This window comes from Aethalodelphis obliquidens, unplaced genomic scaffold, assembly GCF_003676395.1.
Source record: "Aethalodelphis obliquidens isolate GAN/ISIS:26980383/991018 unplaced genomic scaffold, ASM367639v1 scaffold18, whole genome shotgun sequence".
Lineage (NCBI taxonomy): Eukaryota > Metazoa > Chordata > Mammalia > Artiodactyla > Delphinidae > Aethalodelphis > Aethalodelphis obliquidens.
The window spans coordinates 4,108,537-4,124,209 of record NW_020837962.1 but is presented as its reverse complement, the minus strand read 5'-3'; the positions used below and the strand labels follow the sequence as shown (position 1 = coordinate 4,124,209).

The 15,673-nt window shown below is 46.9% G+C and overlaps 1 protein-coding gene across 8 annotated transcripts in view; it reads right to left on the bottom strand.

The window, feature by feature from the left end:
* The window catches only part of LITAF (lipopolysaccharide induced TNF factor), a 111,845-nt gene that overhangs the window by 2,059 nt on the left and 94,113 nt on the right, over positions 1-15,673 (bottom strand). For 6 of the 8 annotated variants that reach the window (XM_027117390.1, XM_027117392.1, XM_027117391.1 and 3 more), the window contains 2 exons: positions 6,756-6,980; positions 4,068-4,224 (listed from right to left, as the gene is read on the bottom strand). In XM_027117390.1, coding sequence (XP_026973191.1) covers positions 4,068-4,224; positions 6,756-6,975 — 377 coding nt within the window. In that variant the 5' untranslated portion in view covers positions 6,976-6,980. Of the gene's footprint in view, positions 1-4,067; positions 4,225-6,755; positions 6,981-9,119; positions 9,137-9,938; positions 9,956-15,673 lie in introns of those variants that run through there. The other 2 variants (XM_027117394.1, XM_027117389.1) reach the window with 2 other exon arrangements.

The following is a 15,673-nucleotide window of genomic DNA, read 5'->3' as shown; positions in this document are numbered from 1 at the left end:
TTAGTTTCAGCTTCACAACAAAATGAATCAGTTATATATATACATATATTCCCATATCTCTTCCCGCTTGCGTCTCCCTCCCTCCCACCCTCCCTATCCCACCCCTCCAGGCGGTCACAAAGCACCGAGCTGATCTCCCTGTGCTATGCGGCTGCTTCCCACTAGCTATCTACCTTACGTTTGGTAGTGTATATATGTCCATGCCTCTTTATCGCTTTGTCACCGTTTACACTTCCCCCTCCCCATAGCCTCAAGTCCATTCTCTAGTAAGTCTGTGTCTTTATTCCTGTTTCACCCCTAGGTTTTTCATGACATTTTTTTTTTTTAAATTCCATATATATGTGTTAGCATACGGTATTTGTCTCTCTCTTTCTGACTTACTTCACTCTGTATGACAGACTCTAGGTCTATCCACCTCATTACAAATAGCTCAATTTCGTCTCTTTTTATGGCTGAGTAATATTCCATTGTATATATGTGCCACATCTTCTTTATCCATTCATCCGATGATAGACACTTAGGTTGTTTCCATCTCTGGGCTATTGTAAATAGAGCTGCAATGAACATTTTGGTACATGACTCTTTTTGAATTATGGTTTTCTCAGGGTATATGCCCAGTAGTGGGATTGCTGGGTCATATGGTAGTTCTATTTGTAGCTTTTTAAGGAACCTCCATACTGTTCTCCACAGTGGCTGTATCAATTTACATTCCCACCAACAGTGTAAGAGGGTTCCCTTTTCTCCACACCCTCTCCAGCATTTATTGTTTCTAGATTTTTTGATGATGGCCATTCTGACTGGTGTGAGATGATATCTCATTGTAGTTTTGATTTGCATGTCTCTAATGATTAGTGATGTTGAGCATTCTCTCATGTGTTTGTTGGCACTCTGTATATCTTCTTTGGAGAAATGTCTATTTAGGTCTTCTGCCCATTTTTGGATTGGGTTGTTTGTTTTTTTGTTATTAAGCTGCATGAGCTGCTTATAAATTTTGGAGATCAATCCTTTGTCAGTTGCTTCATTTGCAAATATTTTCTCCCATTCTGAGGGTTGTCTTTTGGTCTTCTTTATGGTTTCCTTTGCTGCGCAAAAGCTTTTAAGTTTCATTAGGTCCCATTTGTTTACTCTTGTTTTTATTTCCATTACTCTAGGAGGTGGGTCAGAAAGAATCTTGCTGTGATTTATGTCATAGAGTGTTCTGCCTATGTTTTCCTCTAAGAGTTTGATAGTTTCTGGCCTTACATTTAGGTCTTTAATCCATTTTGAGCTTATTTTTGTGTATGGTGTTAGGGAGTGATCTAACTTCATACTTTTACATGTAGCTGTCCAGTTTTCCCAGCACCACTTATTGAATAGGCTGTCCTTTCTCCACGGTACATTTCTGCCTCCTTTGTCAAAGATAAGGTGACCATAGGGAGCGTGGCATCTTGATTTTGAACTTCCTGCTTCTAGAATGGTGAGAGAATAAATTCCTATTGTTTTAAGCCACCAGGTTTGTGGTAATTTGTTATGGCAGCCCTGGGGAACTAAGACCCCAGCCATTGCCAAGGCTGCTCCCACAGACAGACTGCTCTGCGTGTATTATCAAGTCTTGGGACACTTAGGCATCTTTCAAAGTGTTAGATTGGAATCGGTGACTTTCTTTTGTAAAGGGCCACAGAGTATGGATTTCAGGCTACATGGGTCTTGTTCTGTCACTGGAGCATGAAAACAGCCACAGATAATCCGTAAATAAAGGGCGTGACCTGTTCCAATAGAACTTAAAATAGGCTGGATTTGGCCCCGGGGCTGTAGTTTGCTGACTCCTGTCTTGGACTGATCACTTTTCCATACAGACAGCCTGCTTCTCACAGCAACAATCATATAAATTTCCACAAATCACGTCTCTTAACCTACATAATCCATCATCAGCGCACGCAGGCAGGACCTCCATACAGCCTGAGGTGTAAGAAGAAATATATTTGGTCTTTGGTTCTCGGCACAGAGCTCCAAAACCCGTGGAACGTCCTGAGTGACAGGAGTGTCTTCTGTTACTCACAAAGAGCCCCTTTAAATCACACCTGAGTTTATGCTAGTGAGGTGACTAGGGTGGGTCCCTAGACAGGCTTGGGATGGGCTGGTCACCAGAAAGACCAAGTGACTAGAGGGCTGGAACTTTCAACCTCGACTACAGACCTCTGGGGTGGAATGGGGGGATGACGATTGGGTTATAAAAACACTTGAACAGCTAATTTGGAGAGATTCTGGGTTGGTGAATCTGGCATTTGTGTGCCGGAAGGGTGGTGTACCCCAACTCCAAGGGGACAGAAACTCCTGCACTCAGGACCTACCTGGATCTCGCCCTGTTACCTCCTCACCTAGCTGTCCATCGGTCTGTCTCCTGTATGATAAACCTGTAAATGTAAGTAAACTGCCATGCTGAGTTCTGTGAGCCATTCATTCTAGCATATGATCAAACCCGAAGAGGGGATAGCAGGACCCCTGATCGGTCAGAAGTTCAGGGGACCTACGACTTGTGCCTGACATCTGAAGTGGGGGGCAGTCTGTGGGACTGAGCCCTTAAGCTGTGGGGTCTGCAACTCCAGGTAGTGTCAGAGCTGAACTGAAACACTGACATGCAGCTGGTGCTGGAGGCTTGGCCGGTGTCAGAAAACACCCCACAGCCTTACAACCAAAGTTTGCCAAAAAACGTAGTTTAAAAAAAAAAAAAAAAATCAACATTTTACAGGAAGACACTGATTTATATAAAGCAGAATCAGGAAATATCCTGAAGAGAAGACTATCTCATGAATGGAATTTCCTGTTGCCTAAGCTTACCTGAGTTCAAATAAGGGCAGCGAGTGCATTTAGCGACCATCCTATCCTCCCGCCTGACAAGTGCGGGCATGGCTGCAAGAGGCGATGCACACACAGCCACCTACTTTATCCTCAACACCCCCGGAGGTGGGCGTTAGTACAACCCAGTTTACAGATGAGGAAACTGGAGCACAGAGAGGTGAAGTCACTTGCCCAGAGCCACACAGCTGTGAGAGGCAGGATCTGAACACACAGTACTGCATTTAAGGAAGAACGGATAGAAAAAGCTGCCTCAATTTGAAAGCGAGAGGCCAATATTCGATAAAAGTTTCCATTTTGTCCTTCCCTGATTTCAAAGACAAAAGTTAGTTTTAACAGGAAAGTCCAAAGGACGATGAGTTTTTATGTAATGTTTTCTGTCTCCTTTCTTCCCCTCTGAATGCAAGTCCTCAAGAAAGTTAATTAAGCTCTCAGGGGCTTTGAGCCTCTCTTCAAAATTAGGAAGAGAACCATGATTCCCCCTCCACCTAAGTCATGAGCAGATAATGAGGAAAGAGCCAGGCAAGGGCCTCGGAAAAGAAACCCACAAACACGGTTGCCTTCGAGGAAGCAAACGGAGCACTTATGGTTTTCTGAGTGACTTGCATGGCCAGGAATAAGGAGGATGCCTTTATCTGTTTGGAAAAAAAAAGTTAAATGGTGCTTCCTCAACTTTCTCCCAGAACAGAAAGTATTATCTCTTTCAACATAATACCCTTGGTGCAGACATAAATTTATTTACACATTCTCCTTGTGTAGGCAACAGAAAACTACTGGGGGTCCTAAAAGGATAAGAAATTTTGAAGAGATGACTATAAAATATTTTAATGTACAGATTGTTTAAAGCTTCTCTTAGAGTCAAGCAAACATTATTAATTAGGTCATGAAATTCTACAAAAAGAAATCCCCAAGGGTATCGCTGTACACAGATACAAATGGCTGCTATGCTTGTCCCTACATGCAGGGAGTGGTCTGAGAAGAAAGGATGGGACAGCAGCTTCCAGGCGCTGATATGCTCGAGGGCAGTGGTTCTCAACTGGGCACGATTTCCGGTTATGACAACGGGGGCAGGGGAGCTCCTGGCATCTAGTGGGTAGAGACCAGGGATGCTGCTCAACATCCTACAGGGCACAGGACAGGCCCCCACAACACAGAAGTAGGTGCTGAGGCTGAGAAATCCTACAAGAGAGGAATTCGGGAGAGCCCGGGGTCTGAGTGGACCTCAGACTTACCCCAACAGGCACAGGCTCCCGCAGGAGAGCCAGGTGAGGGCGCCGGCATTATAGGACAGCTGAGTCACGATCATCTTGTTGCAGGAAGGACAACACATCTGGACTGGGCGGTCGAAAAAGGAGATGGGCTGCTGCACGTAGACTGTCTGCACAGCAACTGATGGAAGGAACAGAACAAACCGGCCAATCAGTAAATGAGGAAGACATTCATTAAATGCAAAACAGTAGAGGCAGGATCTCGACAGATATTTGCTCACCCATGTTCAGGAGAGCACTCTTCACAAGAGCCCAGAGGTGGAAGCAACCCAGCGTCCATTCATAAATGAATGGATGAACAAAATGTGGTCCATCCATGCAAGGCGTTATTAGTCAGTCTTAAAAAGGAAGGAAATTCTGACACATCTTATAACATGGATGGACATTAAGGGCATCAGGCTAACTGAAACAAGCCAGTCACAAAAAGACAAATACTGCTGATTCCACAGATAGGAGGCACCTAGAGTAGTTGAATTCATAGAGATAAAAAGTAGAATGGTGGGTGCCAGGGGCTTGGGAGAGAGGAGTGAAGGGGAGTTGCCATTTAATGGGTATAGAGTTTGTTTTGTATAATGTAAGAGATGGAAGGTGGTAATGATTGCCCAAAAATGTGAACGTACTTAATGCCACTGAACTGTACGCTGAGAAATGCTTAAGGTAATCAATCTTACGTTATGTGTTATTTTACCACAATAAAAAAAATTGGGGATGGGTGAGGAGGGAGAAAAATGACAAAAAGGGAAGAAATCAGTGGCAGATTTCCAGAATTACCACTTGAGGGGCTCTGGAAACCTCCACACACGAGATGGGGGAAAGGACTGTGTTTCTGGAGGAGATTTGGCCCAGCTCCACCAGGCTTTCAAACTCAACTGTCTCTGGACTCCAGTGCGGAGCTTATTAAGAATGCAGATTCCCTGGTCCTGCCCTCAAGACCGTCTGATTCAGCAAGTCTGGGGCAGGGTCCCCAAACTGCTTTTTAAGCTCTTGAGTGGTTCTACAAAGGAGGTCTGCAGATGGTAATTTCAGAAACAGTGATGTGATGGGTTTTAGCCTCAATTTTCTTCATCCGTAGATTAGTGGTTGCCAGGGGCTGGGGGGATGGAGGGTGACGGGGGTTTCTTTCTGGGGTGATGGAAATGTTCTGGAATTAGTGCTGATGGTTGCATAGCTCTGTGAAGATGCTAAAACCACTGAATCATATACTTTAAAAGAGTGAACTTTATGGTATGGGAATTCTATCTCAATAAAGCTGTTTTTTAAAAAATGGAATAATAAGGGTTGTCGCTAGGATTAAATGGGACAAAGGCAGTAAAGAACCTCACCCCGTGCCTGGTACAGAGTGAATCCTCCATAAACAAGCCTGCATTTCACACGGTCTCCTTAGCAAACTCCAATGCCCAGTAATAAGGCTGGCGTTTACCAAGCCAGGGGATACTGGCCCAGTTCTTTACAAGTCGGGGGACCATACTGATACACGCAGTGGGTATATGAAAGTGTGCTAAAAAGAGAAAACTATGTGAAAAACACACGCGGACATCCACAAGCATTAGAAGAGCACCTAGGGTGATGGAAATCACAAAGCCCTCAGAGCTTAGCACATTCTTTTGGTTTTCGGCAAAGTTGTTTAAGCTCGTAGTTCTGTCAAAGTGACTTTTTTCTGTTTTTATGTTACTGAGATGCCATTTCTGTGATCTATGTATTAGGGGACATGAACTGTTACCCAGAGCTAACCAGACAATATTCCCAGAAAGACCTAGAAAGCACCCCCACCCCCTGCAGAAGAGCAGCATCAAAGCATAATTCAGCACTTACACGTACATTTTAATAAGGGTTATGTGGGGTACAAGAATGAGTTATTTATTGATCTGAGTGTGATCTAAAAGAGTCTGAAGTCGTTATCTTGTCCTCTTCCATCTCAAGGAGTCAAAGTCACTTGAGCACAATGACAACAATAGTTCACATTCATCCAATGATTACTCATGGAACCTTACTTAATCTTAACAGCCGCCGGTTGTAGGTACTTGATGGGCCCCATTTTACAGATGGGGAAACCGAGGCACAAGGAGGCTGGTGAACCCAGGCAGTCTGTCTCGCGGGCCCGCTCTCTGAGCTGCCTGTAATACTGAATCAGCTACATACCTGGGTGCAGACGGGCAGCAGGAAGTACCAAAGGGCAAGGACATGAAGAAGTTGCTGGAGGGCAGGGGAGTCACCTGCACTAATGTTGGGCTGGGGGTGGGTTTCAGCTCACCCATTCCTCACTCATGGCTGCATCCTCTCCCTGTCCTACTCCAGCCCTGGCCTCGGGGCAGGGGTTCTCCCGCCAAGCCTCAGCAGGAAGGGCAGGAGTCCCCAAAAGCAAACTCCCATTCCCAGATTTCTCTGGGACGGTTTGTTGTGCCTCTGTGATAAGCACCAGAGGCTCAGTTTACAGTGGACGTGGGAAAGCTCATACACTGTGCTTTATTATGGAAAAAGCAAAGCCTCACTGACAGGGAACCCAAGACTAGACGTGAAATTTCAGGACACGGGGGAAAGCTGGACTGACTGGCACTTTGCTTAGACTCTGGGGCACAGTCACTACGGCCACTCTCCGGAGTCCCAGGGCTGAGGGCCAAGGAGAGGTAAGGGGGCCCGGGAGGCCGTACGTACTTGCATTGGCATTGGGGACGGGCACTGGCTGGGTGTAGTACCCAGGCGGATTCATGCCCTTCCCATCTGGGCCCGTCATGAGCCCCGTGGTCGGCCCAGGCATGGGTGCTGGAGGTGTGGGGTAGTAACTGTTAACAGAAACTGTCTCTTCATAGGATGGGGGCGCAGTTGGCACCGAGGAAGGTCCAGCAGCCGCCTGGTAGGATCCTGGAGCAGACATTTTACCTAAAGCAAAACCAGAAGACACCAGATCAGAAATTCAATGGACAGGGGCCTCCCTGGTGGCGCAGTGGTTAAGAATCCACCTGCCAATGCAGGGGACACAGGTTCGAGCCCTGGTCCAGGAAGATCCCACATGCCGCGGAGCAACTAAGCCTGTGTGCCACAACTACTGAGTCTGCGCTCTAGAGCCCGTGCTCCGCAACAAGAGAAGCCACAGCAGTGAGAAGCCTGCGCACCGCAACGAAGAGTAGCCCTGGCTCGCCGCAACTAGAGAAAGCCCGTGTGCAGCAACAAAGACCCAATGCAGCCAAAAATAAATAAATTAATTAATTAAATTCAATTGACATCTCCCCATCTCTCTTTTCCACTCTCAATCCTTTTTTTTTAAACATCTTTATTGGAGTATAATTGCTTTAAAATGGTGTGTTAGTTTCTGCTGTACAACAAAGTGAATCAGCTATACTTATATATATATATATCCCCATATACTTCCCCACCTTGAGCCTCCCTCCCACCTTCCCTATCCCACCCCTCTAGGTCGTCACAATGCATCGAGCTGATCTCTCTGTGCTATGCGGCGGCTGCTTCCCACTAGCCAACCATTTTACGTTCGGTAATGTATATATGTCAGTGCTACTCTCTCACTTAGTCCCAGCTTCCCCTCCCCCTCCTGTGACCTCAAGTCCGTTCTCTACGTCTGCATCTTTATTCCTGACCTGCCACAAGTTTCATCAATACTGTTTTTTTAGATTCCATATATGTGCATTAGCATCTGGTATTTGTTTTTCTCTTTCTGATTTACTTCACTCTGTACGACTGACTCTAGGTCCATCCACCTCATTACAAATAACTCAATTTCGTTCCTTTTTATGGCTGAGTAATATTCCATTGTATATATGTGCCACATCTTCTTTACCCATTTATCTGTCGATGGACATTTAGGTTGCTTCCATGTCCTGGCTATTGTAAACAGTGCTGCAATGAACATTGTGGTACATGTATCTTTTTGAATTTCTTTCATTTTCTGACTGACAGACAATTAGGAAATGACCTGTGTCCAGTCTTGTCCAAAAGCCAGAAAGGGAGTTAACATCATCCCTTCCAGACCCAAGAATGAGAACCTTAACAAGAGATTCCCTACACAAAGGTAAAAGGTAGGGGGACATCCCTGGCGGTTCAGTGGTTAAGACCTCAAGCTTCCACTAGAGGTTCAATGCCTGATTGGAGAACTAAGATCCCACATGCCGAGTGGAGTGGCCAAAAGAAAACAAAGGATTTCCTTGGGTATTGCTCACCCTTTGCATTTCCATTTAAAAAAAAAAGAAAGAAGGTAGATGATGACAAGAGAAAATTACCCAAATCCCCTGGGCAAACATCCGCCAAATGTGAACATAAATTTTTTCACACTTGAAACCATCACCCAACCAAGACCTGTCTTTCATATCTAGTGTTCTTTCTTTTCTTTTCTTTCCTCCTTTTTTTTTTTTTAAATTAACCACTGCAGTTTTTACTAACCGTGTTTCAAGTGACCAGAAAACACAAAGGCCTTCAAAAGCCAACCACAAACTATGGCAAATACTAAGCAAAACAAGCCAGAGGCCAAGAAACCCTCCCGGTGAATGCCATGTACCCGAAGTCCAGAAGCAGGAAAAGGAATCTTGGGGGTGTAAGTTAAGAAAACGGTTACTCTTGGGAGGGGAAGGAGAGTCTGGAAGAGGCTGGTGGGTGAGGGTGTCTAGTCATGTTCTCTTCATCTGGGGGTGGTTACACAGGAATGTCCACTTTGTGAAAATTCGAGTTGTACAATTAAGTTATGTGCCCTTTTCTGTATATATGTTATAGTTTTTAAAAAGTAAACACACACAGGGACACACAAACCAACCAGTTCTCATTTTGAAAAGTGAGAATCAGAGCAGCCAGGCACATATTTCCTTTTGTGAGGGCAAAGAACCGTTTTTTTTTTTCCCTGCAGAACTGATGCCCGCCTAGAATTACATGGCCTGGACCCAGGGTGTGTTCCTGTCTGCGGTCCCATGCTCGGCAGCCCCCGGGCAGCTGGAGAAGGACACAGTGCCGTCCTTTGTCTGCTTCTGTTTTTCCAACGGGGCAGGGCTAACGCTGCATTAGAAGATCCATTCAAACCTGTCTCAGGAGAAACGGAGCACGGAGCTCTGAGGGCAGCGAGCCACAGTCCGGGGGCTTGGCCGGGCCTGTGCTGCTTCCCACGCACCATGCCTCCTCTTCTAGATCCCGTGGGAAGCAGAATCGATTCATTCTGCTGCGGGGAGAAGGGGAGAATCCTTCAAGGACGCTCTGCCTTTCAGCCCAGCCCGAAAGAGGAGATTTCTCTGGGGGAAGAGATGAAAGGGCTTTCAAAGTGGAAAGAGAGGCATGGGAAAACGACCATGCATAAAACAAAATCCATAAATAAAGCCAGATAGGTTGGAGCTGGGTTCTAGAAAATTGTGGAAGTCCTATGGAGATGTTTGGATCTCATTCTATAAGCCTGGGGCTGTCCAAGGGAAACTTTCCAGAAGGATGGAAATGGTCTCTATGTGGGCTGTTCAATATGGTCGCCAGCAACCACACCACACCGCCAAACACTTGAAATGCGTCCGAGGAACTGAATTGTTAAATTATATTTATTTAAATTGAAAATCGAATACAGGGAATTCCCTGACAGTCCAAGTGGTTAGCACTCTGTGCTTTCACCACTGAGGGCCCGGGTTCAATCCCTGGTTGGGGAACTAAGATCCCACAAGGAAAAAAAAAAAAAAGAAAGAAAAAAGAAAGAAAGAAAGAAAGAAAATCAAATACACAATTCATTTACTGGAACATTTTTATGTAAGTCTGGGACTCCTTGGGTATGTGAATCTACTTTCTCAACAGCAAATTTAAGGAACTCTGAATTGAGATCAAATTTTTTTTTTTTTTTTTTTTTGCGGTACGCGGGCCTCTCACTGTTGTGGCCTCTCCTGTTGCGGAGCACAGGCTCCGGACGCGCAGGCTCAGTAGCCATGGCTCACGGGCCCAGCCGCTCCGCGGCATGTGGGATCTTCCCGGACCGGGGCACGAACCCGCGTCCCCTGCATCGGCAGGCGGACTCTCAACCACTGCGCCACCAGGGAAGCCCGAGATCAAATGTTTTTGATAAAATTTTAGCATCCAATTTGGGATATGATGTCAACGTAAAATACACCTTGGATTTCAAAACATTTTTAAAATGTTAATGTGAAACACCTCGTTCATAATTTTTTATATCGACTTTAGATTGAAATGATAATACTTTAGATAGCCAGAGTTAATACGCTGTTCCAGTTCATTTCACTTGTTTCTTTTTACTTTTTAAAATGTGGTTACGAAACAATTTTAAATTGCCTATGTGGCTCGCTTTCTGGTTCTATGGGACAGGAGCCATGGGAGGTTACAGAGAAAAGGAGAGGTCCAACCCTAGACAGGGTAGATGAAGCAGAAGGTCTGGAAAGGAAACAAGAAGCAAAGCTCGGAAGGCCCCTGTGTGGGGGTGGAAGGCCCCGGGGTGGGGGGAGTCTACAGTGGGGGGTTGACCCCAGAACATCTTTGTGAAAACAGGCTCAGGGTTTAAAACAGACTGACTGTGAAAAGTGGTTAAGGTATGTAACTGTGTCAATTTCCTCTCACCCACAGGAACAGAAATGCAGAAGTAGGAGGGAAGACGGGCCACAAACATCGGCCCCAGGATGCCTCTCTACCAGGCTCACCTCCAACGCTGGCTGCTGTCCCCTCCCGGCTTGCCCCAGACTCCCCACATCCGTGCACTGCGCTGGAGGAGACTTCAGCTGGGGGAAACACGGCCGCCTCGTGCTCCCGGGTATTTTACATCCGTGCAGAACGTCAAGGACTCACTGTCCCTTCCTGTCTCAGGAAAGGCAGACCCAGAGCTGCCAACATGATTTATCATGAAAACTGAGTCATATAAAAAAACCCACAAGAGCAGAAAGCACTATGCGTCCAGAAAGCCTAAAATAGCACAGTTTGCTGTGGCTGCAAACGGAGCGCTTCGGGAGGGGAAACAGAAGGTCCTGGGGTGCCCCAAATTCTGCAAATAGTTTGGGTCAAACCATTGCCTCTCTCCTCCAAAAGGGAAGAAACTCAGAGATTGTGAATTGTGCTGCTGAGAGCGAACACACAGGTGTTAGGAAGCTGGGGGGAGGTGGGGTTCTTGCCAAGACATCTAAAGGAAGGAAGGGTCTGAGCTTCTGGTTCTGGAAATTAATGTCTACCCACCCCTGCCCCTGTTTTAATTGACCATCATCATCTTTCTTGTGGTCACATCCTATTTTCTGGAACTTCAGGACACTCTCTCTCGGGAACATTGCTTTTGGATCAAACAGACACATAAACACGCTCATAATTCTGAAAAGAACAAGAGCAACAGTCTAGAATGGTTTAAGGAAAAGAAGGAAGGAAGGAAGAAGGAAGGAAGGGAGGGAGGGAGGGAGGGAGGGAGGGAGGGAAAGAAAACATATAACCAGCTGCTTTGAAATCTTTCTAAATAAATTCCACAGCTTGCCTTCCCCCAGGCCCCAGGCCAGGAAATGCCACTTCAGTCAATCCCATTTCTCTCCCTCTCTTTTTTCTTTTCTCTCCCCACCCCCATTTCTTTTTAATTTGGTTTCCCCCAGGGGCAGGAGGCCCACCTAGCCAGCCACTAAGCCACCCTTCCAGAAAGGATTTGCTCAACTGGCCTCCACACTCCCCTCCTCACCCCCACAATGTGAAATTCTTAAGGGCAGACACACATGTGGACACAGACACACAGACACACGCCACTGTCAGCAGAGAACCCTGCATCCCTCCAGAGCCGCCTGTGTGCTGAGGTACTAGCACAATTCCATCTAATACTTGTGACCCATTTTTCTGGGACAAACTGGAAACCACAGGAAAGTATCTTTTAGTTTAACAAAACAGAAAAGCCACAGTTTTGCCACGTAACAGCACAGCCTCGAGAATCCTTTGGTGGCCCTGGGTGGCTGGGGTGCAGCCTCTGCAGAACCCAGGTTGCCACAGTTACGGGGAGCTTTGTGGGGGGAAATAAAGGAACAAACAAGGGGGTCTCCCTCCTCCCTCCCCAGTTGTTTAACTTTCTTATTAAGCCCCTGAGAGTGGCTTTTCTCGACTGTCTATTGAAAAGGACTCATTGAAGGCGATTCTCCACCCACCTTCCACCTGCCCCCGCAGGAATCGAGGAAATGCTAAGGGCTGGAGATTTCTGTTTCCACCATCTCATAATGACTCTTATTAGCTCCTTCCAAATGCAGAGAGAGGCATTCCAAACCCCTTTTTTTAAATATGGAAAATTTGACCAGGGCTGACCTCACGGGCATGTGACCTGTGTAGGCCCACGGGGCCCTACACGCAGAAAGGCCCCCCAAGCTCCGCTGAATGCTGCCGCCATCTTGAAATTCCAAATACTTCTCGAACCAGAGGCCCTGCCTTTCCACGCTGCACTGGGGCCAGATGTTAGGTAGCCAAATCGTGACCGTTGGTTACAGAAAAGGAAAAGGAGGCATTTCTGATGCAAGAAGAACAAGGCTGGGCTTCCCTGGTGGCGCAGGGGTTAAGAATCCGCCTTCCAATGCAGGGGACACGGGTTCGATCCCTGGTCCAGGAAGATCCCACATGCCGCGGAGCAACTAAGCCCATGCGCCACAACTACTGAGCCAGCGCTCTAGAGCCCGCGAGCCACAACTACTGAAGCCCGCGTGCCGCAACTACTGAAGCCTGTGCGTCTAGAGCCTGTGCTCCGCAACAAGTGAAGCCACCGCAATGAGAAGCCCGCGCACCACAACAGAGTAGCCCCCGCTCACCGCAACTAGAGAAAGCCCACATGCAGCAACGAAAACCCAACACAGCCAATCAATCAGTAAATAACTGAATAAAAAAGAACCAGGCTTGGACTTGGAAGTTGGCCCATGACCAGCGGCGTGATCCTGGGCCCCACTCTCTCATCCGTAAATATGCCAATTGGAAGTTTGGGGTCCCTAGCTGAAAACACCCCTTGTTCTGAGACAACGATTCGCTGGGTGAAAGATGTTCTCTTAAATGGGCAGTGAGGGCTACACGGATATTTATTCCTGGGCAGGCCTACGGGAATGAGTCTGGGAGTAGCTCATTCACTGAACCCAGTATAAAACAGGATTTCCCAATCTTGTTTTCATTACAGCCGCCTCCCTCCCTCCCCTCCTACCCCTGGCCCCCAAGGAAAAAAATTAAATTATATTTAAATTCAATTAATTAACTTGAATATAATTTAATTTCTACCTAACAAGAAAAATTAAATGCTAAGAAATAAGATTTTGCTGGGCAGGGCTGAGTTTTGGAGGGCCACACACCACTGTAATATTTCAGATTTTTTTCACCTCTCCCCTCCCCCAAGAACCAATTTTCATTCCCTTGGATCCCCAGTGAGAACTCACTGTTTGGAAAGAGGTAGCTGGGCCCAATGAGTTCCGCCAATCACCCACATTTGTTCATTGAGTATTTCTAAATTATGACTCCTCCTTTCTTGGTGTCATAAACGCAATTGTCCGAACTCAGTTTTTAACCTTTTAGGGACCAAGTCCTAGGATCCCTTACATCTGCATGTTCTTTTCAAGGCATGCCCAGCCCTCTCGCAACGTAATCTCATGAGCCACAAGGGAGGGAGGTGGACAGGGGTAGGTAGGGTGATCAAACGGAGGGACACTTCCTTCTGTTGTACTGGGGCCAAGCAGGGCTGGGCTGGCATCCACTTCCTCCTGCACCCATCACTCCTCTGGGTCTTGAATCTGCTGGGTTCTCACTCCAGGAAGAAAGTAAAGGGTGCTCAGGGGTTCCAAAGACTGTTTACACCTTATTTTGGCATCTCAGAGTCCAGACATCCTGGCCTGATCAGAATCTACTACTCATCTCACAACTGCTACTCCGCACCCTGTCCCAGATTCACAACTGCATTAAGATGAACCGTAACGGGCTCTTAACTTTACCGCAGCGGGCCCTGTAATTCACGCCCTTACACGCATCATCCCATGTCATTCCCACACCACTGAGTCAGAAATTATTGTTATCATCAACCCGATTCACAGATGAAAAAACTGGGGCCCAGAGAGGTTGAGCGGCTTATCCAAATTTACACAGATGGAGTGGTTTGAACCCATGCCCCTCAGACTCTGGAGCTCTTTAGAACTCATCAGAATACCTCCCAGGCTGGGAGATCCAGACACAATCAGCAACTCGTTTTGCACACTTTGCCCCCCGCAATGAACCATGAAAGGAAAAATCAATTCTCAGTGGACGCAACATATCTGAGCCCAAGGCGACAGGTCACCCCCTTTCTCTCTGCCTTCCTAACACCCATGAAGATGCATAAACACAGACTTTCACACGACACACCCAAGACAAGATTTAAAAAACGACCTGCCCATTATGGACTTCAACTAATTTTGTCATGAGGACTTTGCAGTTCAAAACGATCTACTTCTTTAATGAGAATCAGGGGTCCAGGAGGTCAGTGATCAGCCAGAGTTAGATATCCACAGAGCAATTCCCGCTCATCTGGGGGACACAAGCAATGAAGGGGAGATCTCCGAACTTCTGAGATGCCACATTTGCTTCAAGCAGCAGTGGGAGGCTGGGATATCTCTGCCACCTGCTGCAGCTCCCAGGGAAGAAAAGGCAAAGGCCATGCCAACCGAGTCTCAGAGCAGGCTTTTTAATATCGCTGTTGAAAGACTGTCGCAAAAAGCCCTCAAAATCCTGGAGAGAAGCCACGCCGGTGGGCGCAGTGATCTTCGCGCCTTGAGCTGAGATTAATGAATTGATCCTGAAACCTCGAGACACAGGAAAAAACTCCAAGTCACTTTCAGCAACAGATTTGTTCCTAAAAAAAACTCGGCCTAAACAGTCTTAGAATTCCCGGAAACACCCCGGTGGAGCTGCTATTCCGGGCCCTCACACAAGCTCTGGGAGTCGTCGTACTCGGTCTGAGCCTGCACCAGTGTTCACTGGATAACTTGGGGTCCCAGCCTGGCAGCGTTTGCCTGGAATCCTAAATTCAGAGGCAGGGGGCTGACTTCCGGGAAGCCTAGAGATGGCTGGCCGACCAGCTCGATCACTGATACAGCGGTTCCAAAACATCGCTGGGATGAACCTCGAAAACATGATCCTAAGTGAGAGAAGCCAGACGCGAAATCATCGTATGATTCCATCCATGTATACGAAATGTCCAGGATAGGTAAATCCAGAGACAGAAAACCAATTAATGGTGCAGGAGCTGGGGGTGGGGAGGGGAGGGTACTGGGAGGAAACAGGTACGGGGTTTCTTTTTAGGGTGATGAAAATGTTCTGGAACTGGATGGAGGTGATGGTTGCAAAACACTATGAATGTACTACTTGCCACTGAACTGTACACTTTCAAATGATGAATTTTATGTTTGGTGAATGTTACCTTAATAAAAAGAAAAAAAGAAAGAAAGATAAAAGCAATTTGAGTCTCCAAATCCACCACTAGCCTTAGTTCAATGCATTCAGTGAGTGGCCCGTTTACCTAAAATTGAGACCACTGGGGTGTTTCTGACACCGGCCAACGTGTCCCCGACGAAGGTGACCTAAGGTCCTGAGTTGCCTGGGATGGAGGGGGTTCCCAGGACACGCTGAACCCCTAACTCCCCACCCTG